At 37.8% G+C, this 26,545-nt stretch overlaps 1 protein-coding gene across 1 annotated transcript; it reads right to left on the reverse strand.

The window, feature by feature from the left end:
• Window positions 1-557: 557 nt before the first annotated feature.
• On the reverse strand, window positions 558-23,656 carry LOC131954341 (HCS2 neuropeptides-like). Its single transcript, XM_059317951.1, is given in 5 exon segments — window positions 558-762; window positions 1,782-1,947; window positions 1,949-2,211; window positions 18,662-18,747; window positions 23,443-23,656. Coding segments are annotated over 3 exon segments (498 nt in total). The 5' UTR covers window positions 2,207-2,211; window positions 18,662-18,747; window positions 23,443-23,656; the 3' UTR covers window positions 558-688.
• Window positions 23,657-26,545: the final 2,889 nt, after the last annotated feature.

Raw genomic sequence — 26,545 nt, forward strand, 5'->3', positions numbered from 1 at the left:
TATATATATATATATATATATATATATATACATATATATATGCGCACATACACACAAATCCACAATATCAATACAATCCAACAAGTTATTTTTATCTTCATCAAAAATTTATTTCAATTAATGTCATTAATTAGTCAAACAAAATTCCCCACATACCAGCTGATAAAATGTCTCCTTTTACCTCACCACGCCTGTGGTCATCAAACACTAACATACACGGATGACTTATGACTGCGTTCCTTCATGTATGACTTTGATAAGATGGTCTTTGAAAAAATCGAAACTTGACCAACCTAGGTATTGCTCCCTAAAAGACGAGGGTGTTGTGCACAGCTTTCAATGACGTCATCTTATGTTGTTGTTTTTTTTTATTTGACAACCGTGTATCGCTTTCGATGAAGATATTTTTAGAAAATAATGTTTATCTCTTGTAATGCCAACCTTTTACACACGCGAACTGTATTGTATGGTGATATTTGTTTTTTGTTTCAAAATTCTAATATCAGATCTTTAATATAACATGTTGTACAATTATTTTATTTAGCGAATTTTATTTAAAAAAAAAGGAATAAATTAACCATTATTTTAAAAAGCTAATTAACAAATGATATAAGATCTCCGATGTGTATGTTAAAAGTTTGGTGAAGAAAAAAAAATTGCTTGTTGACGTCAGTCCGGGAGATGGACGTCAGCAGAATGGATTCTGGGATCTGTATCTGCTCATGCCGGTCGTGAACTCGTCTTTGGTTATCTTCCCATCATCTGATCAGGGAAAAAAAATTATAACATTTGTTTAACTTCATGCTATTATGAATTTAATAAAACGAAAACAGAAAATTGAAAATATTAATTTTAAGGAAAAACATTACGAGAAATTAAATAAAAAATAAATAAAAAAAAAGTAGATGAAGAAGATTTTCGCCAAACATCAAGGTTTTAACTAAAGACTGATGCTACAGTATTTAAGGTTTTATTTTCTTTTCAAAGCTTCCGCAAATATAAACATGAAAAATGTGATTTTTAAGTGTATTGTAGTAATTTCCAGGATATTTGATTTCACCTACCAGCGTCACTCACCAACATTCCCCAATATTATCACCCTCCAACATCACCAACTAACATCACCAACTAACATCACCAACCAACATCACCATTCGACATCACCTACCAACATTACCAACATCACCAATCAACATCACACACCAACACCTTTCACTAACATCATCCACCAACATCAACCAGGAACATCAACAACCAACATCACACACCAACATCATCCACCAACATCAACCAGGAACATCAACAACCAACATCACACACCAACATCATCCACCAACATCATCCACCAACATCAACAACCAACATCAACAACCAACATCACACACCAACATCATCCACCAACATCATCCACCAACATCAACAACCAACATCACACACCAACATCATCCACCAACATCACCAACTAACATCATCTACCAATGAAATGTTATGTCGGTTGGGCTTGTGGATTAGAAGTGAGCAAAACAACTAACAGGGAAGGCGTGGTCAGATGGTAGAATATACGATTCCGAACCTGTACGTCTAGAGTTCGGATCCCGGAGTAGTTTATAGGATGGCATTGAGTCCATCAATCTCTGATGGGCACCTGACTCTGGGAAAACTACAGCAACGGGTCATAGTACTGACCCCACTGCCCCTTTTCTTTTGCCCAGGTCATTGAACCCCACTTTCTTTTCCCATGTGTTGAGGACAACATAAGAAAAACAAGAACCAAAACTTACTGTCGGAGTCTAGTTCCAGAAAGAGAATGTCCAGTGATTCGCTCCCTTGTCCCTCCTGCGCCTTGTTCCTAGCTTCATCTTCTTCAATGAGAGCGATCTTCTCCAAGATTTGACTTCTGCTGTCGTTCAAAGAATCCTCCATACTTTCCGCCGATCTCCTTCCCGTCCCTGGGGTAACCGTACGCAGTCTTGGTGAACACGCCCCTTTTATCTTCCTGTGGGAGGTCACTCAGGGCCGTGGCGGGGAACAAGGTCTGGCCCGGGGGTGCGTCCCTACGACCTAGCCTGGGGTAAAGTTTATCGCCCGAGTAGTAGGCCCGTTTTCCCAGTCTGGGGTAGTCTGGTCCGGCGTTCTGGTAGTAGAAGACGGCCCAGCTAGACCCGGTCATCACCGTCAGGAGAAATACGTTCATTATACTGTACATGGTTGCTGGGGACAGAAATAAATGAAGATATATATATATATATATATATATATATATATATATATATATATAGTATATATATATATATATATATATATATATATATATATATATATATATATATATATATATATATATACATATATATATATATATTTAAAATTAGTAATATACATTTATAATATTATTCATGATGGAAAACTTGGATCATTTTGTTTGGTATAGTTTTATTATCTATCTTCAAATGTTGAACCGTCAGGTGATCGATTTGTTTATACAGTAATCTATCTTTGTTTCGTATCATCAGTAAGTTAAAAAGGAAACGTACATGTTTTGTAAGTTTGGTTTTTACAACTCCAGTTAATGTGTGAGTAAATCCTTTTACCGTGTGTTTTTTCCTAAGGTTTCCTTAAGCTAACAATGTCTGTCTAAAACAAAGCTAGTAATTTAACTTTGAACTATTCCTAAAGCAGTTGTTGCGTTCAGGGTAAACTCGTCTTCAATGACAAAGCCAGAAAACCTAATATTGACTGTCTAGGCATAACTTCAGTTTTAAAATCATACTTATGAAATCGTAAAAAGTAAAACAAAGTAAAACAAAAACTACAATTCTTGCGCGAGATAGTGACTACATTTTACAATAGGATAGAAATGAACATTTAGCTCATTTTCTTTCCCACTTTGCCAGCTAAATAGCTGTTGAAGGATTAAAAAAACAATACGGTAGTTTACATCTTTAAGATGTAGACTAAAGTCTGTTAAGGATCCATCATTTTAAGCCCGTAGTATAATTAGTTAGCTTAGATACTATTTCAGATAACTTTTTCCACGTAGTGTTTAAACACAGTTCTATTCTCAGTTTGTACACTCCTGCTTGAATACATTGATTGTAATTTAACATGTGTTGTCGAATAATATACCTGATGCGAAGATATTTTGAACGAATTATTTTTCCAAATAAATAAACATAGACATTCGACAATGGAATATTTGATATATATACTTAAGATTTTAAAATTCAATAACCAGAAACAAATTTTTTACTAGTATGATTTTACAATTTTAATTACTTAGTATCTGCGTGTTTTCAAGCTTAGAAATTTCGGAAACCGCTGTTTAAAAATACGTCAGCGTTACATAAATCACTATTTATATCTTTGAAAATTGAATTAGATTCTATACAAACCATATATAGACAGCTACATTCAAGAAAATCATGAGCGCTAATTGACATCAGTGAGTTTTATCAATGCTCAAGCCTAGCCTAAGTGGATTAATTGCTTTTTTTTTAAATTTAAGGCTTTGTTTCTTGTGTACATTTAACATATTTTTTAAAAAAGCTATAGAATGTTAAAGATAGAAACTTTCGTTGTGTTGTTGTCTAGGACGTAGGTCGTCTCGTTTTCTCCCACAAAGACACATCTTTGTTGGTGCCTTCTACCAAGGGTGGACTGGGTGTGTCCAAGAGGCCCGGGAAATTTTTAAAAGTCCCCCCCCCCCAACCCCAGATTTGAATTTTTATTGTGCAGTTGTTTTATCACAATGAAAGCCTAAATTGTGCGCATCGTTATAATGAGTCAAAATGGTAAAATTTTGAGAAATACCAAACAATATATATAAAAAAAAACCAAATAGGACTTAATATTACAGGATTTTTTTTTACCCCAACACTCGAACTATACTTCACATGACTCAGATTTTTCTATCAAATAAATTGGTTACGTTTGGTTATGCTCGTCTAATAGTGCTAGATCTTTCAAAACGTTTGGATATTTTTACATATTCTCATCGAATTACTTTTTTTTCTACTAAAAAGTTTGGATATATTTTCTATTCTCATCAAATTACTTTTTTTCTACTAAAAAGTTTGGATATATTCAGTGGCGTAGCCAGGATCGTCTCAGAAGGGGGGGTTCCAATTTTTACCCGGGGACAAACTTTCGATTTGCACCCCCCCCCCTCAAACTTACGATTTGCACCCCCCCCTCAAACTTTCAATTTGCACACCCCCCTCCTCAAACTTTCGATTTGCACCCCCCCTCATACTTTATATTTATATACCGAGGGGTCTATAGGGGGGTTATGACCCCCCTAACCCCCCTGCCTACGCCACTGGATATATTACCTATTCTCATCAAATTACGTTTTATCGTTAAAAATAGGTAGCTGTAGGTAGCTAATCTAATCAAGCTAAGTAAAGTATTTTGACACATAAATAATTGCACTAAGAAGGTGTGATGGTTCACTAAAACAATAATCTTTTCTGTGTAGGTAATTACGTCATTTTAACTATCATTAATAATTAAAAATAAGTAATTAGGTTTAGATTTAATTCAACAGTTAGAATAAAGTCGTGCAAGAAGACTTATAATTTATGGGTCACCAAATTAAGTAAGTTTAAATCTTTAACACATAAATAATTATCTTAAAGCTGCCAACCAATTAGAGAGAATCATTTAGCTTCCCGGGCTTAAAAATAAAATCTCTGTGGTGGAGTTGGAAGGCGTGGTGGATAGCTTACAACACCGCTCAACCAAGCGTGGTTCGAATCCTAAACCCCTCACACATTACGCTGAGATTTAATCTAATCCTCTCTCTTATCCTAAATTGACGATAATCCTCATCACGCCACCTCCCCTCTCCACACCACAACCGTTTCAAAAAAATATTTTTTATACATCATCGCTCCTCAGACACGTTGTGACAACCCTCGGTTGACAACCACACGACAACCACACGACAACCATGCGACAACCATGCATCGCATATTGCTCTCAGTAATTAACCAAAGGGGTTTCCTTATCCGGCGATCGTGATGGGAGGTTAAGAGCCTCACAAATAGCTTTGACCTTTGAGGCACCGCTTCCGGCGTCATCTGATTGGTTGTTGGCGAGACGGAGCCATTTTGGCTTGGCTACGGTTACTCAATTATGCCTACGTATATATATATATATATATATATATATATATATATATATATATATATATATATATATATATATATATATATATATATATATATATATATATATAAACATTTGGTGTGTGTATGAAAAGAAATTAAGAATGAGTATTATACGCGACAGACAAAAAGGTAGAATGTTTCAGCGACCTCTTTAGTTAAAGCTACAAGTACATGGTGTAGCAGTGTAGCCAACACTAGCTGTAGGTGTTGGCTAGCATTGACGTTGTCTTGACATGGGACATAATCAAGAAGGGTAAAACTATGCTGGATGATTCAATGGCTGTAGGGCATCAGTTACAGGGATTATGCTGCTGTTGACTGACTGCTGGGGTATACATGATGTAATTAACTAGAATAACATCCGCAAAGTTTCAGGAAAATTCTGATAAAAATGATGAATAATTCGTCGTTATGTAATGTTCAATCATTGAATTCAGCGAGTAGTCTGTTTTTTTTAAATAATAAAAGAAAAAAAAATAACAAAATCATCAGAGTGACAAAGTGAAATACTGACAGTGATAGCGTGAGCGAGTGATAATGTTGTAGATTGACAATGTGGCAATATGAAAAAAATGACATTGTGACAAAGTGACAATGTGACAGAATGGCAGAGTTACAATATGACAATGTGTCTATGTGATCGAGTGAAAATGTAACAGAGAGAAAGATGAAGAATGACGTAAAATCTAAAACCATCTTCATTGGTTACATCTGCTAGCCAACCAATCGTCATAAATAACATTACATTTTGCTAATTAATATTTGCGTGAGTTGAAAATATCTGCGATTTAAGAAAATCTAGACAGCCATTATCCTATGGGCCTTACTGTGAAAGATTTCCATTGTCATGAATGTATTTCTAATACTGAATTGGTCCTAAATGGGACAAGAAAAATCATCCTTTATTTATAAACGTGATTGGACGAAGCCTAAATTGGTCAAAATGGGACAGGACAAAGCTTTACTAAGTCTTAAACGTGACAAGACAGCTCCCCTAAGTCCCAAACGTAACAAGAAAAAATCTTCCCTAATTCATAAACGTGACAAGACGATGCTTAAATTGGTCAAAATGGGACAAGACAGAACTTCCCTAAGTGAAAAACGTGACAGGACAATACTTCCATTCATCCTAAACGTGGCAATCAATCCTAAACGTGACACGACAAAACTTCCAATCATCCTAGACGTGATAAGACAAAACTTCTATTCATCCTAAACGTGACAGGACAAAGCTTCCATAAATCCTGAACGTGACTGTACAATACCTCATTGGTCCTAAACGTGACAATTTATGCTAAACGTGACGGGACAAAACTTCCAATAATTTAAAACGTGACACATCACAAAAGCTCCAGCCTCTAAAAACGTTTGCCAAACACTCAATACGCTGGCTCACCCGGTGGGGCCTCACGCGAGGGATAAAATGGAAACTAATTAAGTCAATAATGACCGCTGATTAGTTTCAAACAATGAAATTACACGTCTAGTTTCGTCTCGACTCCCACACACACACACCACAGCCCACACAGATTTCCAATTTACAACGAATGAGACAGACAGACAGACACACACACACTACGACAAATACACACCTTCTCAGACCCACACAAAAAATACACAAGTCACACAAATCACACACACACACCACCACAACCCACACAGATTTCCAATTTACAACAAATGATACAGACACACACACACACACTACGACCCATACGTACCTTCTCAGCCCCCACACAAAAATTACATACATCACACATACACAAGCACATCACTCAAACAATTCCACAGCCTACACACATTTCAATTCTCGCACACCACCACAACACAGACACAAAACCACAACACACACAAACTCCCACGATACTAAATATGACCCATACACAACTCCTCACCCCACACACAAATCACACACACATAAGCACAACACGCACACCACCACAACCAACACACATCCCAACACTCACACACTACCACAATCTACACGCACTCCAACTCCCACACATCATCACAATCTACACACATTCCAACTCCCAAAACACTACCACAATCTACACACATTCCAACTCCCAAAACACTATCACAATCTACACACATTCCAACTCCCACACACTATCACAATCTACACACATTCCAACCCCACACACTATCACAATCTACACACATCCCACACTCATAAAGTAAAAATAAAAACAGTGGAGGCTAATGCTATGCCACATTTCCCAACTTTACTTCCCTATTCTCACGATCTTACCTCCCCACCACCACCTTTCTCCCCTCACACACGTGTTCTTACGTCATATACGAACCCCCCCCTCCACTCCCCCGTACTGACACTCACACTCCCCCATTAAATTGCACTCATTACACCACGTTAATTCAAGTTCTGTCTTTTAAAACAGCGGCTCAAAAAGTGCACTAGAACGAGCATAAATTTCACGCAAGCTCTAAAACACCGGCAAGATTTTAGCACCAGACGCACAAAAACAAACACCAGCACGCTAAATCTGACATTTCTGTTTGTTCTGACCAATGATGTTGTGTGGTTTGTCGTGGTCGCTTTCATTTGTTTTTATGGGTACTTTTAAAATCGTGGATTGGTTGAAATTGTGGCTATTTTGTTTCTCCTAGGAACGAAAATCTAGCCCTAGGTTTTATCCTAGCCGTGTTAAACCAAGCATTTCCAAATGATTGACAATACATACGATTATAATACTAATCCTGACCTATACCTAACCTCATACCTAAGATTAGCCTTTAAGTCTAACCCTTTAACATTAAGACCAGTAAAAAAAAAACCCGATGATTTATTTCTTTGTGGCCTCTGTCGAGCAAAGCAAAGGGCAACAACCACACCTGCCCATTGGACTTAGTTTTGGACAACTCTTTATATTTGCCTCCCCTCCCACATCCAAACGTAAACCCGGCAGCCCTTGAGTTCTCTTCTATTGTCCTTCTCCAGGAATTCCTAAATTTTGTGTGATACTGCAGTTATGTTGTATATGTTACGAGCCGACCCGCAGCGTATCATACGCCGCTATTTAGTTGTTTTATTTTCTACTTTTCAGTAATTCATAATTTGTAAATTCGACAGTACCAATGCTGCCACTGAAAATATTTGCTTTAAAACACTACCCCCCCCCCCTTTCCCCCTAACCAAAACCCTACACCCCCCCCCCCCCCGTGAAAGCAGCCTCCTCTTAGTTATTTCTTAGTTACCTCCTGTAAGTTTAAAATCGAACTAAATTATCTGCCCCTAATAGAAACCCGGCTGTACGGCTCTACGATTTGTAAACATTTAGCTTTGTAAAAATTTAGAGTGAACACCGCTCACCAATGTTGGGGTGGGGTGGGGGGTGGTAGTGATAGTGATAGAGAGAAAGAGAGGGGACTGCAAGGAGGCGCTTGCAGCTTGTTTTCTAACTGATCCCAGAAGAGAATTATATATATAGATTTTAACGTTAGTTCTCATGAATATTGTTTTATGTACATCTGAAGACTTAACTATACTATGTGGCGAAGGTCTTTTGTCTTCCGCATTCAGCACAGGTCACCTTACAAAGAAACGAACGATAATTAAGAACCATTTTAACATAAGTTAATTCCGCGGTCTCGACTTATCAATACTAATTAGTGAAAGTTTGTTTTCAGCAAAAGAAAATTAAAAATATCGACAATGAGTGGTTTAAAGGAAAATTAAAAGGTGTGTTTGTAACTTTTTTAAAATGTTAAATATCGTTCATTTGCGTACGTAGGTATTTTTATTTTGCGGGGGAAAGTGGGGGGGGGGGGGGGGGGGGGGGAAAGGAGGCAGACTCAAAATTTGTTTGGGGTTCTTTTGCTGGTTATGTCGCACCCCCCCCCCTCCCCCGCTCTCTAAAATGACCCTTACCTCAACGCTACTGCCCCATTTTAAATTAGATTTACTAGAACTAATTATGATTTAACCACAGTTGTCAGTGAAATTTAATGTACTCATCTTTAAAAAAAAACTTACCGATACTTCATCAAAGGTAACATATGCATTAAACTTTAAATAATTTAACATTGAAAATACCTAGCCCGCATGATGAAATATGCTTTTGACTTAAACTATGAAAATGTGCTAGATATTATCGTTTTTATAAGCAAAATTTTAATTACTTATTAAACAAGTAATCACAACGGGCGTTAATTGGAATATCAATTAAAGCCAACTTTTCTCATGTTTACTAAACAGTTAATGTTGTGCTGTAAAAACAATGGACAAAAATATCTACTGTGGATAACCTAGACTAAAAAATCATCAGGTATGAATAACTCAACCTAACAAAAATATCAGGTGTAGATTACCCAACAAAAACATTAAGGGTAGATAACTAGAGAACAAAAATATGAAGCACGGATAGCTCAAACTTACAAAAACATTAAGGGTAAATAACTAGAGAACAAAAACACCAAGCACAGATAACTCAAACTATTTACAAAACTGCTAATTTGTTGTTGAAAACAATGGACAGAAATATCAAGTGTGGATAACCTAGACCAACTCAATCTGACAAAAACATCAGGCACAGATAACTCAAACTAACAAAAACATTAAGGGTAGATAACTCAAACTAAAAAAACATTAAAGGTAGATAACCCAGACTGACTAAAACATTAAGAGTACATAACTCAAGCTAGCCAAACCATCAGGAGTAGATAACTCAAACTGACAAAATATTAAGGGTAGATGACTCAAACAAAAACATTAAGGGTAGATAACTCAGACTAAAACATTAACATTACACAACTGAAGCTAACCAAATCATCAGATGTAGAGAACTCAAACTGACAAAAAACACTAAGGGTAGATAACTCAGACTAAAACATTAAGGGTAAATAACTCAGACTAAAACATTAAGGGTAGATAACTCAGACTAAAACATTAACATTACATAACTAAAGCTAACCAAATCATCAGGTGTAGAGAACTCAAACTGACAAAAACAATTAAGAGTAGATAACTCAGACTAAACCATTAAGGGTAGATAACTCAAACTGACTAAAACATTAAGGGTAGATAACTTAGACTAAAACATTAAGGGTAGATAACTCAGACTAAAACATTAAGAGTACATAACTAAAGCTAACCATAACATCAGGTGTAGATAACTCAAACTGAGTACAACATTAAGGGTAGATAACTCTGACTAAAACATTAAGAGTACATAACTGAAGCTAACCAAAACATCAAGAGTAGATAACTCAAGCAGAGGCAGACGTGACCAGAGCAGAACAAATACATTTAGAACTCTCCGGGCGCCAACAGACGTAGAGTAATTGCATCGATCTACTGCAGCATTTCCAATCAGGTGTGACACATCGATACTGTATCAATATTGTATGGCTGTAATAACAGGACTAACATAATATGCAAGCCTCGCCACGGCTAAATGATGCATGCGAGTTGTTATAAGGATGTGAATACTGCATCAGAGACTGTTAGCAATTCGCTTGACGCATTTTAATATGATATAATAGTTACAAGTTCTGTATTTTATATTCGTCTTGGCTAGGCTCAAAGTTATAGGAAAATTTAAGCATTGTGTTGATGAATTCAGTAAAGCCGATGTTTTTTTTTAAATTTAGTTTTTAGTATTACTTGTGGAATTCTAGTTTTAAAATGTTCAACTCAACAATTAGTCATAACAAACGCTTGTTTTAAACACAACATGAGATTTTAAAATTAGTTTTAAACGAGAATCAGTTTTAATATTGTGTATTTGGGGATAGGACTGGTCGTCTGAAATTGGTGTCACCCTAAGCACCCTCGGGTGTAGGTGGAGGGGGGGGGGAGGGGATGTGCTAGACTGTTGTGATTATGAATGAGGAAGATGTGAGGGCGGAGAATGGATTTCGTTTCAGATTGTATAAAGTCACACTTTTACATTTAAAACGCTCTTCATTTTTACTTTCTCGTATATACGAAGTATAGGGCTGGTAAGTAGGTCACCAACCAGTTCTACGGCTCAATAAAACCTGCATGAGCCATAGAACTGGTTGGTGACCTACTTACCAGCCCTATAGAGAAAGTCTTGTAATCGTGCAAAAAAAAAAAAATCGAGATTTTTATAAATCTCGACGTTTTACATCTCACTGATACGGAAAAACATAATTTTGCAATCTTGTCCGTATGTCTGTGTGTCTCTGTCTGTCTGTGTGTCTGTGTGTGTAAACACGATTACTTGAGTACCGTTACAGCTAGGTTGATGAAATTTCAGATATAAGTATTTTATCAAAATCGTAGATCCGTATCAACTTTTGAGCGATTTCCGATAACCGGAAGTGGTACTTTTTCTACTTTGAATTTTTCAAAAGCCTATAACTTGAGTACTATTTCAGATAGATAAATGAAGTTTCACATGTGAGTAAAAGATCTAATTTTCTACCTTCTGTTAAATTTTGAGTAATTTCCGTTTACCGGAAGTAGTAATTTACGCTACTTCCGATTTCTCAAAAGCTAATGTAAATTTTTAAAGTACTAATAATATTACGCACTAGTATGCACTTTTTTATTTGGCGTTCACATGGTGTGCAATTCTTTTGTCTACGAGATTTTATTCTATTTTAGAAAGTTTAAGTATTTAAAATGGATTAAAAATCATAACTATATCCCGAGTTCTCATCCCCTGTTGTTTTATATAAGAATATTCGAGAAAGTTTAGGGGAGATCACTCCCGGTTTATTTTACAATAAATTCTTGCAGTTATTTCGAATTGGTTTAATGCTAGTTTGTATATGGTATTAAAAATATATTAATATACCCATTCTTTATCCATTTCAGTTTGTAGGCCCTATTTTGTATAGAATTTTCTGTTTAAAAAAAAAAGGACATAGCTGGGAATAGTCTCAAATGTTTTCAAACGGTACCTAAAATATTTAAAAAAAAACATATATTTTATAAAAACTTTATTCTGAGGTTTTTGTCGAAGTTTACTAAAAACTAAACAAAATTTTTAAAAAGTCAAAACTGGTAATTTCAGGTTATAACCTAAGTTTGATGAAAATAAATAGAAATGTAGCTTTAAATTCAAAAATGTATTTACAAGTTCTCTGGATTTGTAGCTTACATTGATTCTAAAATATCAAATTTCTGAATTATTTCATGGCTTAAGTTTATTGTTCTTATCATAATAATGATCGAACCCAAAACATCAGACTCGACCGCATTTATTGCAATTGAAGGCTGGGGTAGGGTATTGAGTTGATTTTGAAATGTGACGCCCTGTAGTATTAGGTAAGGGCTGTTTAATGCAGTGTTTCTTCCAGACTTTATTTTAAATTATTCAATGTTTATTTCTACAAAGGCGTGTCGGAACGCTAAAATTCTGAAAATAAAAATCTAACAGACGCAGACAATGAAATTTCTTACTTTAAAATATAAGAAAAAACATTCTGTTAAAAAAAAAGTCATTGATTTGCTAAGAATAAAAAGGTCATTAATTTCACATTAAAATAGTATCATGCATACTACCCAGAAAGCCCTAATAATGATTTTTTTTCTGTCCAGTAAAGATTCATCTTTAGCCCTAGCGATCCATTGGGCAGATGAAGTAGAGTTCATATGTTTCTTGTCCTGGGCATATGAAGGGAAGGTGTGGTCAGCACTTTACTCAACTGCCCTTACTTTCCCTAACATGTGTTAGGTACCCATCAGAGTTGGGTGGACTCAGGGACGGTCTACTGACTTGGACCCGGATTCGAACTCAAGACTTTCGGATTAACAACCTGACGCTCTACCGCTTAGGCCACACTGTCCCATTCTGTCCAGTAATTTGCACTAATTTGTTCTATAGATGTCCTGCTAAGCTGATCATGCAGTGCACATTATCAAACCACCCCCCCCAACCACCCCCCCCCCTCCCACCCCTCGCTCTTAACTCATGCCAGCTCTGTAACTGAACAAACACCAAGTGACACACAGTCCACTAACATCAGTTTAACCACATTTGAAAATTAAACGGCCGCCATGCAAATAAGGAATAAACAATGCAGCATCCATTACGGCTCCGGGAACTCCGGGAGTGACGTCACAGGCTATAAATAGCTCCCCGCGATGACCGCGCGCCATTCAACAGCGCCGCGTACATTATTGAACAAGTCACTAAAGGCTCGCTACGTCAGATCGATGACGATGCATCAAATTTGCATATTCGTCAGGTTTCAGGTTTTTACATACAATTAACATCTCTTCTTTTTAGACCCCCCCCCCCCCTCCCGCCCTCGCACCAAAACACCTTTTTTTTCTGTCCATTAGCGCGTTCTTTATTTCAAAATGATTAACTGCAGTAGCTATGTGAGTGACTTGGTTATGTAAAGTAAAAAGTTCCCTTTCAAACCTGACGGTCTATAGGGCAAGTGAAGTAGAGTTCCCTTGTTTCAGTGACCTCGGCATATGAAGAGTTAGTGTGGTCGGCACTAAGTTATGTCTGAATAGAATTCCCATGTGACTGACTTCACTATTATCGGTTATGAGTATGGCATCAACGTTCTTTCGATTGTTTAAAAAAACGATAACTGTGTTAAACCCAGTCTGTTTAGCCTGCCATTACATTAAAACCTATCATTTTTCTACACCCATCATTGTGTTATACATGCAATTCTACTACATTTGCACAATGCTAAGTAAGCGTAATCTTTTATAGATATTTTATGTCGTTACAGAAAAATTCAAAAACTTAAAAAGCTGAAGAAAAAATTGTTTGAAAATTATTTTTTCTGTATTGCTTCTGTATTAGATGTCTAGGCGTCATCTTTTATAGATATTTTATGTCGTTACAGAAAAATTCAAGAACTTAAAAAGCTGAAGAAAAAACTGTTTGAAAATTATTTTTTTCTGTATTTAGTTCTTTATTAGATGTCTAGGCGTAATCTTTTATAGATATTTTATGTTCTTACAGAAAAAAAATCAAGAACTTAAAAAGCTGAAGAAAAAACTGTTTGAAAATTATTTTTTCTGTATTAGTTCTGTATTAGATGTCTAGGCGTAATCTTTTATAGATATTTTATGTTCTTACAGAAAAAAAATCAAGAACTTAAAAAGCTGAAGAAAAAACTGTTTGAAAATTATTTTTTCTGTATTAGTTCTGTATTAGATGTCTAGGCGTTAAGATGAGAAGAGCCAGAAGTTGTCCATGTATAAGACCCCTCTCGTCACACCATTAAGTCTATATGGATAAGTATTCCATTTATTTCCATGCAGATATTTGTTACAACATGAGCCGTTATAAGAACTGGACTTTTTGTTTTAAATATAAATCAGAATTTGAATAGAAAGTATCAGCCAATGAAGTGGCCAATTGCTTTATGGGGTCATCCATATATGGCATCACGCTTTTTTGGACGATTTTTACCCCCCACCCCCCTCCATCACATATCGCCACAAAAAGCTAGACCCCGCCCCCCCCCCCCCCGAAAACGACGTAACACCCCAGCCTACAACCCCCCTCAAAATTGCAGTTGAATTTTTCTTAAAACATCGATATTTTTCCAAAATACTGTCTGAACTCTTTCAACATAGAGTATTTTAATCAATTCCTATTACAATTTATTAAAACAGTTTTCTAAAACGCGAAAAAACGGCTAAAACTTGTTTTCTAACATTGCTTTTTTTATATAATGCAAACGCGTAATGTCACACCATCTGAACCTCCACCTCCCCCTCATCACACACCGTCACAAAAAATACGGACCCACCCCCTCCACCGTACGAGTGTGACGTCATTTATGGACGACCCCCTATGTTACAATTGAATAGTTTTAAAGTGCAGAAAATGTAGGAACACTTCGTCATTTTGCAGGCAGCGATACTCTCGCTATAACTCCCTACAAGGAGAACTCGCGAGACATTTTGAGAGGAATCTGAATGCACAATTTAAGAACTTTAAGGATTGTCTGAATAATCTAATTGCACTTAATTTGTAATTCAGTTTTATATATTCCTATTATAAATGTAAGTCATTATGTAAAATCTCTTATAGAATTAGTATCTATTTCAAAACCCCAAGTATCGATTAACTCTTAATTTTTAAAAATTTATTCAGCACCGAAAGTTGATCAAAGTCCAATCATTGTCAAGAGCGGGGGTCACTTTAAATGCCTTTTTCTTCACTCCCCTTAACAGAGTTAAGCCCCTTTATGATCCCTATTCTTGCTGCGAACATGCAATGAAACGGAAGAGATAACCTTAGAATGCTTCTAAAAAAATTCCATTAAAAACATAGCACCCTCTTCAGTGTTTTAAGGAGTCTATTGAAATTTTTTAGATGAAAGAAATCCCCTTCTTAAATAAAACTAAAATTCTTGTATTCTGGTTTTAGATTAAGCTTCGGTTAAGATTTTTTTTTAAATTCACAGGCTTTGCACTTAAGGACCAGCGAACTTTCACAAAACAATCTTTCAAATTTGAATCACAATAGAGTACAGTACTATCTTTTAAGACGGTTTAAGGATTCCAGATTCAGATTTTTTTTCAAAGACTCGCCGCTTTCATCTTTAATGTTCAGATTTAAGTTAGATTTCCATTCATTAGAGTAGAAAGCTGAACGTGGGGCGGCACTTAAAACCTGTGATCAACCCTGCCCGCTACCAGAGAAAATATTCACATTCAGTGTATTGGTGATACTTTTTTAATACATAGGATTTGGGTTGCCGGGACGGAAGATATAAATAAGACTATTGTTATATGAGTTATGAATAACAGACAAATTGAGATACAGATACATTAAGCTGAAGAGACATGAAAATACAAATGGTGTAACTAGAAACACATGGAGTTAACTTATGTGGAGCTAAAGATATATTTAGCCAAGACACACGAATGAGCGACGAAGGTAGAGACACATGCAGCTTAATATAAGTGGACGTAGAAACACATTGAGTTAACCTGTGTGGAGCTAAAGATATATTTAGCCAAGACACACGAGGGAACGACGCACAAAGGTAGAGACACATGGAGCTAAAGACACGCGGGGGTAGAGACACATGCAGCTTAATATACGTGGAAGTAGAAACACATGGAGCTTAAGACATTTTACTAAAGACAAGTTAAAAACCGATGGAACTAAAGACAAAGGAATCTAACTACAAGTTGAGCGAAAAAAACTTCGAGTTAACTGTACGTGGATCTAAAGAGTCATGGATCTAAAGACAATTCAAGCTTAAGACACATGGAGCTAAATACACATAGGGCTTAAGACTCAATCAACTGAAGATTCGTGGAGCTAAAGATTTATGGAGCTAAAGATTCAGGGGATAAAGATTCATGGAGTTAACGATTTATGGAGCTAAAGATTCATGGAGCTAAAGACTAATGAAACTAAAGACTAAAAGAGCTAAAGATTCATGGAACTAAAGACACGGGGCCAGATACACCAGGAGCTAAAGACGCCGCTCGAGTAAATTTTAACCTCTAAAGATACTTATGTTGAAACTGAGAACACATCAAGCTAGAGAGCCATAAAACAGACTTGGATGAGAAGAAATTTTTGGAGATATAAATGGCTCTTTTCTGACACAAAAAAATCAACATAATATCTTTTAATTGTTAAGAGCACTTAAATATTTAACTGTCCCTTGTTAATCTATAAAAAAATTGTCTCCCCTCCAAAAGTTCACCCCACCCCCCCCTACATCACACAGTGTTGTATCTGCTCGACACAAGAGTTATCGTTCCTGGCCTGTCAAATATTTTAAGACAGCCCACGAGTAGTCTCCCCTCAGCTGAGCGTTGATTCGGAGCATGATTGTTCCCCCTGAGGGACCCATCGATTGTGTTAGCCAGCCAGAGAAAAAAGGGAGATAAAACTTGCTGCCAAATTGATATTGTTAATCTCTGACCCTAGGTCAATGCGAAATTAATGACCTTTTTACTCTTAGCAAATCAATGACTTTTTTTAACAGAATATTTTTTCTTATATTTTAAAGTAAGAAATTTCATTGTCTGCTTCTGTTAGATTTTTATTTTCAGAATTTTAGCGTTCCGACACGCCTTTGTAGACATAAACATTGAATAATTTAAAATAAAAAAATATTTTATATCCAAAATTTTTTTATCAGATAGTAATCTTGTCATTTTTAAAACAATAATATACAGTCTGGTCTTTCGATCCAAATAATAAAAAAATATTGATATTACTCTTACGGATCTAGAATCTGGCGGTCTGTGGGGCAGATGCAGTAGAGCCCATCTAATTTTGTGATTTCGGCATTTGAAGGGATCTGAATTTTCCCACGTCACCTTTACTCGCCCTAACATAGGTTAGGTTCCTATCAGAGCTGGGTTAACCCATTGACGTCCCACGTAATCGAGCATGGATCCAAACTCGAGACATTCGGGTTAACAATAAAGCGCTCTACCCCCTGACCACACCGCGCTATAAAAACCTAAGCGAGTCAATATGTGTTAGCTAATAATTCAGATTTTAATCTTAAGACAGAACTTTGGTTTATGTCTCAGGTTTCGAGATATTAAGGAATGTCTTATATAAACTGTAACATGTTGAAAGTGGCTTTAAGAAAGAAAAAGAAACACCACCATCGGTGTATAGTTTGCCATGTGTAAGAACATGACAATAAAACGTCTACACCACAAATTAGACCATATTGTGCGACCACAACAACACTACCCCAAATGTGCGTACCTCCATTCTTTTACAAATAAAAATCAATCATGACATTTCGCAATACGACTAAATGTCAGACTAATTTTGTCAAATATCCCCCCATCTCCCATCCCCCCCCCCCCCCCCAATCAACCTCTCATATCATTTCTTCGTTCTTAATTTTCATATTGTTATATTGGAGGGTATTTCCTTCAACACAATTTAAGTATCAATATATTATGCGACTGGTTTTACTTCCATGGCCTTTGTCCAACCAAGAACTAAATGCAAGGCAGCAGTTGTTTGATTTTAGAGCTTTTTTCACTAGATGGGTTGCTGTCTCCAACTAAAGCGCCTCATCTAACCGGGGACCGAACTAGGGACTTTTTTGTTGGAAACCATGAACTCTCTCTCTCTCTCTCCCAGACACGTCTCCACCAACCCTTTTTTTAACACACCTGATAAAACCATAAGACGACCACCCCCCCCTCTTTCCTCACACTAGAACCTACTCTACACAATACCGTATAAGAGCATAAGATAAAAAATACACAATAGAAATATACCACATCATGACACCATAGTTTTACATCACGAACAACTACGTATAACACAAACAACCACCAATAACAGAAACAACCACCGACAACACAACCACCAATAACAGAAACAACCTCCAAACACCATCAACCACCAAACACCATCAACCAACTACCAAAATCCCTCAACCACCAAACACCCTCAACCACCAAAGACCCTAAACCACCAAACACCATCAACCTACCCCCAAACAAAAATTAACCCCCAAACACTTTCAACCACCAAACACCATCTACCACCAAAAACATAACACAACCAACTCACGTAGCTAGTAGTTGCGGCACGACCTCTATATCTTCTGACTTGTCTAAAAATCCCAGCGTCTTCAAGATCTTGCCTCTATTCTTGATCTGTAACAAAAAATTGAGAAGTCTTTATTTATAACAACCATCGACACTCGCCCAATTATTCACATCAAGCAGCAATGACCTTTTTTAAATTACCTAAAGGAACATTGTTCTCTAACTTATTCAGTGTTTTAAAATATACTAAACCTAAGTCAAATTTTACAGTTTCAGCGGATAAATTTACTACAGTAAAACTACATTTTATTTAGCTATTATTCAAGTTACTGAGGTAAAATTACATATAATTTATTCAGTGTCGATGTTGTTGGTCAAGTTTAGGTATTTGACACTTGAAAAAAAAGGATAGTTTAACTAACTCATTATCTAAAATAGATAAAAACAGAAAACGTTGAAATAGACTTGCAATCAACATTTTCTAATTAGTTTAAATTGATTATTTTGTTGTAAACTTATTAAGTGTTATCTATACAGTAAAATTTCTATTAGTCTTACCACAAAAGTAAAGTTATTGTACACGTTTAACTTTTAAGGGAGGTGTATATAAATAGGTGAAGGATGATGATTCTGAATAGAATTAAGATTAGGTTTAGGTTCAAGAATTGTTAACTATGCAATTCCATTTGAATAAATTCAAATGCAATGTAATTCGAAACAAAATATTATTGTAGAGCCAAAATATTAGGGGTTGGGGTGTTGTTGGTCGAATTGTAGTGTCACCAGTTCGAATCCCAAAGTCAAGTGTCTGTAGCAGAGGCATGGCGAGGGGGGGGGGGGGGGGCAGAACGCACCGGGTGACACCATTTAGGGGGGTGACACCAAAGCAAAAAATAGCAAAATATATAGAGAAAAATGATAATTTCACTTAATTAAGTGATTAATTCGAGTGTTCAATAGTCTTTTAAGAGGTGCAAATGGAAAGTTTGAGGGGGGGGGGGGGTGTGCAAATCGAAATTTTGAGGGGGGGGGGGGAAGCATATCGAAAGTTTGAGGACGGGGGGGGGGTGTGCATATCGAATTTTGCGAGTTTGTCCCCGGGAAGGGTCGCTACGCCTCTGGGGGATGACAACATTAAGTGCCGCCCCGGGTGACACCCGACCTCGCTACGCCACTGGTCTGTAGGACTTTCCTTAGTCCACCCAACTCTGATATGTACCTAACTAACTTTGGAGAAAGTAAAGACGACCGAGAACAGTGCTAACCACACCATCCCTTCAAAAGCCTTCATAAATTCTATTCTGCCCTATTGATAGTTATGTCTGAAAAGGGAACTTTACTTTTTCTAAATCTTTAGGATTTCATTTTTTAACATTCGTAGCCATCCGGCATGTTATTTAGAAAAGAAGGGCCAAACTCTCAAAACAATTTATTCGCACGCCAACAAACACTGCCATTCATAAATAACAATTACAATTTTTACAAAAATATACGTAAAAATGGGCAATAAAACCACATCAACGCGTGTTTTTAAAAATAACACCACTAATCGAAATTCAAATTGCGTTTTGACCTCTAAAACAGACTCACAAACTCCAAGAGTTGATAAAAAAAATATTTAAAAACTCGAATCTCTAAATGAAGACAAAGTATTTGAGAGGAGACTTGCGGACATAAGTCGATGGATGGATTCAATCTTTTAGCATACCCTGGCTACATCGGCCTCGATATTTTAATGTAAAGCCTAATTAATGCAAGCATCTTGTGCAGGCAGACAATTTAAATGATTTATACGGCATTAATGTTTAAAACGGTGACTAATTAATGACGCATTTAGTTAGTTTTAAATTTGTTTAAAAAAAAACCCCAGCGGTTCTCGAGTTCTTGGCTTCACAGAAAAGTGTCACATTTTTAAAGTGAAAGAAGACATGCAACATGTTTTAGAATTAACATTTTATTAAGTAAACTAAGTTATAATTTAAAAAACAAACACGGCTTTTTTCATATTAATCGTGTGCGTTAAACGCAGATGTTTAAAATTTTAAAAGTGCTTTAACACACACTACTCTTTCATAATTTAAACGTGTGCGTTCAACTAGGCTGTTTTATATTGAACCTGTGCGTTAAATACAGCTGTTTTATATAATTAACCTGTGCGTTAAACTCAGCTGCTTTATATTAAACCTGTGTGCTAAACTTAGCTGTTGTATACAAAACACGTTAAACCTTCATCTCTATTATGGGATGGAAGTTCCTGATCCCAATTATGCCATGACTCAGCGCATAATTTCCCAATACACCTGCCTATGTGTACTATGGCAGCGAAGGTTTCGACCAAAGGTCTTCGTCAGCTTACAGCGGTGAGATGCGTATGTACCCACTTCGAATTTACGAACGGGCTACTTTAGCTCTCTCACCACCTCTGAGTACATGTATGAATATAGGTTTAAACTCTCGTCCCCGCCATCACCCACACTAAAACCCACACCACCACTCACACTTAAACCCACACCATTACTTCATTATACACCATCTCCCCAGCACCAGCACCACCATCACCATAACGTCGACCATCGTTCCCAACGTTACCCCACTATCACTCTACCCTCACCATCACACTCACCATCACTCCACCATCATCATCACCCGCCCTCCCACACACCATCAACCCCACCATTCCAACTGCAACATTAAACTTTAACCTCCCCCCTTCCTACTACTTCACCACAAAACAAAACAATGTTAATGCCCCCCCCCCCTTTCGAATACGTCTCTTAAAATTACTAGTCACATTAAAAACTTTAAGCCACATTGTACCACATCGGGGCTTGACCAAACATTTAAAAATATTTTCCCACATTTATCAGCATGGGGGGCGGGTGGTAGGGGGTAGAGCGTGTTATTGCTAACTCCATAAGTCCCGAGTTCGGACACCCGGGCAGATAAGACTCGATAGTAGGGGGAAGCAACCCATCTAGGAGAGACAACTCCAAAGTCAAACAACTGCTGCACTGAAAATTATTCTTGGGTTGACATAGGCTATTGAAGCAAATCCAGAAAGAAGAACAAAATTCGGAGTAAACAGCCTATATATCGCATAACAAGTTGACACGTAATACTTAATTGTATAGGAGGAAATCACGTTCAATATTGCAATCAAGAACGAAGAAGAATTAAAATGCTGTATTTTACTTAGATTGTATAACCCGCAAACAAAGGACGCGAGTTCGACTCCCACTTCATCCGGTGATTAACAGCTGGTTAAAAAACGATTTGCATAAAATTTTAATTGGTGTCTGAACACAATTTTCGAGTAATTAACGATGGCTGGAACATCAAAGGTAATTGATGAATGCAATAATTAATTCGTTTCGCCGTTCTCAGCCGCTGGATCTGAGCTGATAATATAGAGACGATGTGCATCTGGATAGTTTAAAAAAAAAAAGCCAGGTTTATTGGGTAAACTGATATCATACTTTAAAAAACAGTTTGGACTTTTCTGCTTAAAGATTCGGTCATTATCCTAAAGCTTATCCTTTCATACATTTATCAGCGATATCATTCAATTATGGTAACCTAACCACGTAAAACTACTGAGAAAAATTATGTTAGATTATGATGATACATCAAAAACCAATATTTGCAATGGCTAAGGTTTCATATTTTATGTCAACATCTCTCCAATGGTACTTAAACGTTTAATTAGTTAACAAATAGCATTTTGTAAATATACTCTTATGTTGGGCATTACCTTACGTTGCTTGCTTTGAAAAAAATGGATGGTTATGAAAAATGAACAAATTTATTTAAATAATTTGGCTAATAACTGAGATTTTAAATTCATCATAAAAACTATGTGTCAATAAAAAAAAAGGATTCATGTGAACTTTGAGAAGATGTAGCAATAGTATAATGTTTTCTACGCTAAAATATGTTAAATACTGTCTCTTCAAAGGCTGGCAACCTTAACGTTACTCGCCCAGCTATAAATAAAACCCATCCTAAATTGGGGAATTAATTATATGCGATACACTGTACTATCCAAACTAACTAATTAAATCCAGTGTCACAGAAACATAATAACTTTACTACATGAGCCTAGCGACTATTAAATCCATTCACTTTTACTATTCATACGCAGGGCATGAAGCGACAACACTTGTATATGATTAGCCATCTTATCAATTAGGTTTTTACTACACCATTTTTAGAGAGCCGCACTCATATTCTCATTTCAGTTTCATTACTCAAAAGGCCGAAATGATGTAAAAAAAACAAGAATTAGGCTTGAGGTGATGTCCCCTTTTTAGCCCATATACGTGTCTATAGAAATGTTGGTGGGAAACTACAGGTCGAATCAGATGGTAAGTATGCAGGCTACACTCATATGTGACGGCTACACCCATATGTGCAGGTTACACCAACATATGCTGTTTTAATGCCAAAATATGCAGTTTTACACCCAAAATGTGCAGTTTTTGCAGACTAAATTATAGGCTCTTTTACGCCTTAAATTAGGAAGATTTCTACGCTAAGAGTACAGTTTTATACTTTAGATGTACTGTTTTAGACTTTAAATGTGCAGTTTTATACTCAAACTGTTCTATTTTACACTTTAAATATTCAATAGTACACTTTAAATGTGCAATGTTACTCCCAGAATTTTAAGCGTTATAAAAATAAAACAGGATGGCTTGCCTAGAATAAAGCAGGATAAGTTTTGAAACCTTTTTTATTGACACACGAGTTAAAAGTCCGGTTTACACAAAATTCTGAGAAAACTAGAAAACAAATGCAACTTACCAGTTCTAGTGCATTAACAAAGTTTCTAAAAAATTCTCTATCTGAATGTCCTATCAAAAGTTCTTTTTGAAAAAAACGGAAGCAGTTCCCGGGTCTAAAGTCTTAAAAGTTCCTAGAAAAATGAAACACTGCGAGACAGGAGGCAAAAGTTGGCGACGGAGGGTTGTTGGTGGCCGTCTATATAGGGAGACGGCTGGTGGCGCCCTCTAGTGGTGAGGTGGGGAACACTGGGAGCGTGTCCGCGGAGGTAAGCATGTGGGGGTGGGAGGGTGAGCCCGGGGGTGGGGATTGGGTGGGTGTGGGTGGATATGGAAGGTTAAAAGAGTGGGGGTGGAGATTTGAATTTTGTTTTGTAACTGGTTGAGGTGGTTTTGAAGTGGTGGGAGGAGGGGGCGGGGTGGAGGTCGTTGGTGGAGGTTTGTTGGGAGGGTAAGGTGGGGTGGAACTAGAGATGAGAGAGAGAGTCGGGGGTAATTCGTTGGGTGGGAGTGACGTCACAGCATAGCGGTATGACATCGTCAGAGAATGTAAAATTATGTGGGAATTATCACTGGAAGATCGCGAAGGGGGGGGGGGGGGGCTGGCAACGTAAGGGGGACATCACTCCCACAATCAGGGGACATCACTCCCACTTCAGGGGACATCACTCCCACTTCAGGGGACATCACTCCCACCTCAGGGGACATGCTTGAGGGGACATCACTCCCACAATCAGGGGTTACATCACTCCCACAATCAGGGGACATCACTCCCACAATCAGGGGTTACATCACTCCCACAATCAGGGGACATCACTCCCACTTCAGGGGACATCACTCCCACTTCAGGGGACATCACTCCCACTTCAGGGGACATCACTCCCACCTCATGGGACATCACTCCCACTTCAGGGGACATCACTCCCACTTCAGGGGACATCACTCCCACCTCAGGGGACATCACTCCCACTTCAGGGGACATCACTCCCACCTCAGGGGACATGCTTCAGGGGACATCACTCCACTTCTGAGGACATCACTCCCACTTCAGGGGACATCACTCCCACAATCAGAGGGGACATCACTCCCACAATCAGGGGGCCATAACTCCCACTATAAGAGGACATCACTCCCACTGCCTGGTGACTTGCAGGCTTATTTTGACCAGAATATCAAATCAAATCCCGACATATGGATAAAGTGCATGTTGACGTTATCGGAGGAAATGTTGTCTGTTGATTGTGTCCCTTGTTGAATTATTCTTAGACTTGTGATATACTAAAAATAGTCATATTAATGTTTTTTATTCGATACTTTTTGATTACGTAATGAATTCAAGACTTACGTTGGTGGTGGTGTGGGGGGGGGGGGGGTATGGTTTTAATCACCGCGCTGTAAAAACGTGTAACTTATGATCAGATAGGGGGTAGACTAAGGTGTGAAACCTTAAAACAAGGCAGTGGGCTTCATTAGTTCAACATTGTCTTTGCTGAGGTTGTTGGTTGTGGTTGATGTTGAATTAAGGCATGCCTTGTTGGTCCTGCGTGTTAGTGTTTGTGTGTATATATATATATATATATATATATATATATATATATATATATGTATGTAGGTGGGTAAGTAGAAACCAAAAAACAAGGCAGTGGGCTTCAATAGTTCAAAGGTGTATTTGCTGAGGTTGGCGGGTGTGTTGTATATGTTGAGTTAAGACATGTTTTGTTGGTCCTGCGTGTTGGCTTCGTGCAGGTGTGAGTGTGAGCGGGTGGGTAAGTAGATGAGTGTGTGGGTGTGTATGGGTGTGTGGTAGATGTTGAATTCAGTGTTTCTTCCAGACTTTTTAATCCGGGGCTGGTTGGCACTTGACACTTTCGAGGGGGGGGGGGGGCGGACAACATTATTCCGTATTTATGTATACATGTATAATGTTTTCTATATAAATTCCACTTCGTTCAGGAGGGGGGGGGGGGCGTTAGAAACTGGTTGAAATAAGAATTGTATTTATAGTAAAACGCCACGTGAAGATGTTGGTCCTGCTTGTCGGTTTCATGTGGGTGTTTGGGTGTGTGTGTGTGTGTTGATGTGTGGGTGTATATGGGTGAATAAGAAAGTGTGTGTGTGTGTTTGTTTATAGATGTGTCTGCGTATGTGTGTAGGAAAGTAGGTACAACACAACATGAAGATGTTCCAGTTTGTCGGCTTCGTGTGGCTGTTAGTGTGTGGTTGAACATCTGTGGTTATGTGTGTATGAGGTGCGGGAGAGTGTGTGGGTGCAGGTGGGTGGGCAAGTAGATGTGTGGATGAGGGAGAGTAAGTGTGGGTGTTGGAGTGTTTGTGCGCGGGGTAAGGGTTAGTAAATGAGAAGGTGTGTGGCGGTGGGGTGATTAACGTTTTGAGATGTGTGTTATTGAGCGTCTGTGTGTGTGTGGGGGGGGTGTGTGGTTTTCAGTGTGTGTGGGCAGACGTTTGAATGAAGACATGTTTTGCTAGTACAAGGCGACATACAGACGACGGTGTTTGCTTGCCTGGTGATGGATGCTATTGGCCGTGTATCAATCTTTATTTGATAAGGGAGGGGAGGGGGAGGGGTGAGGGGGGTGATCGATCACATGCAAGTACATGCAAAAAACATGTAGATTGTTTTAAATGTGTTAAAGTGACATCCGTGTAGGTGGCGCTTGTGGGCGGTGGGTGGATGTTTTTAGCTCGTAGGGTGGGGGAATGGATGATATTGTGTGTGTGGGGGGGGGAGGGGGTCAAATAAGAATATGGGACGTGTAGGAATACGTCTTGGGTAGGACGTTTCATGGCGCTGTGGCTGGGGGCGTGTCACGTGGTGTGACATGATGACGTAGGTGACTCATCACGTGACGTGGCAGACTGGAATACGGGGTGGGGAGGGGGGGGGCAGAATGGAAAAAAAAAACGTTTCAACTGAAGAAGAATTGAATTGCGTCTCGTACAGTAAAAATAAAGTTTATCTTTTAATACCTGACAGTCTTTAAGGTAGATGAAGTAGAGCTCATCTGTTTCTGTGAACTCGATAAATAAGGAGACAGTGTCGTCACGTCTACGCCAAGCAGTTTTTTATTCTCATATCGTGAGCCAATGAGACCGAGGAAGGTCCT

This window comes from Physella acuta, unplaced genomic scaffold, assembly GCF_028476545.2.
Source record: "Physella acuta isolate Inbredline_101_S28 unplaced genomic scaffold, ASM2847654v3 ptg000991l, whole genome shotgun sequence".
NCBI classification, from domain to species: Eukaryota; Metazoa; Mollusca; class Gastropoda; family Physidae; genus Physella; species Physella acuta.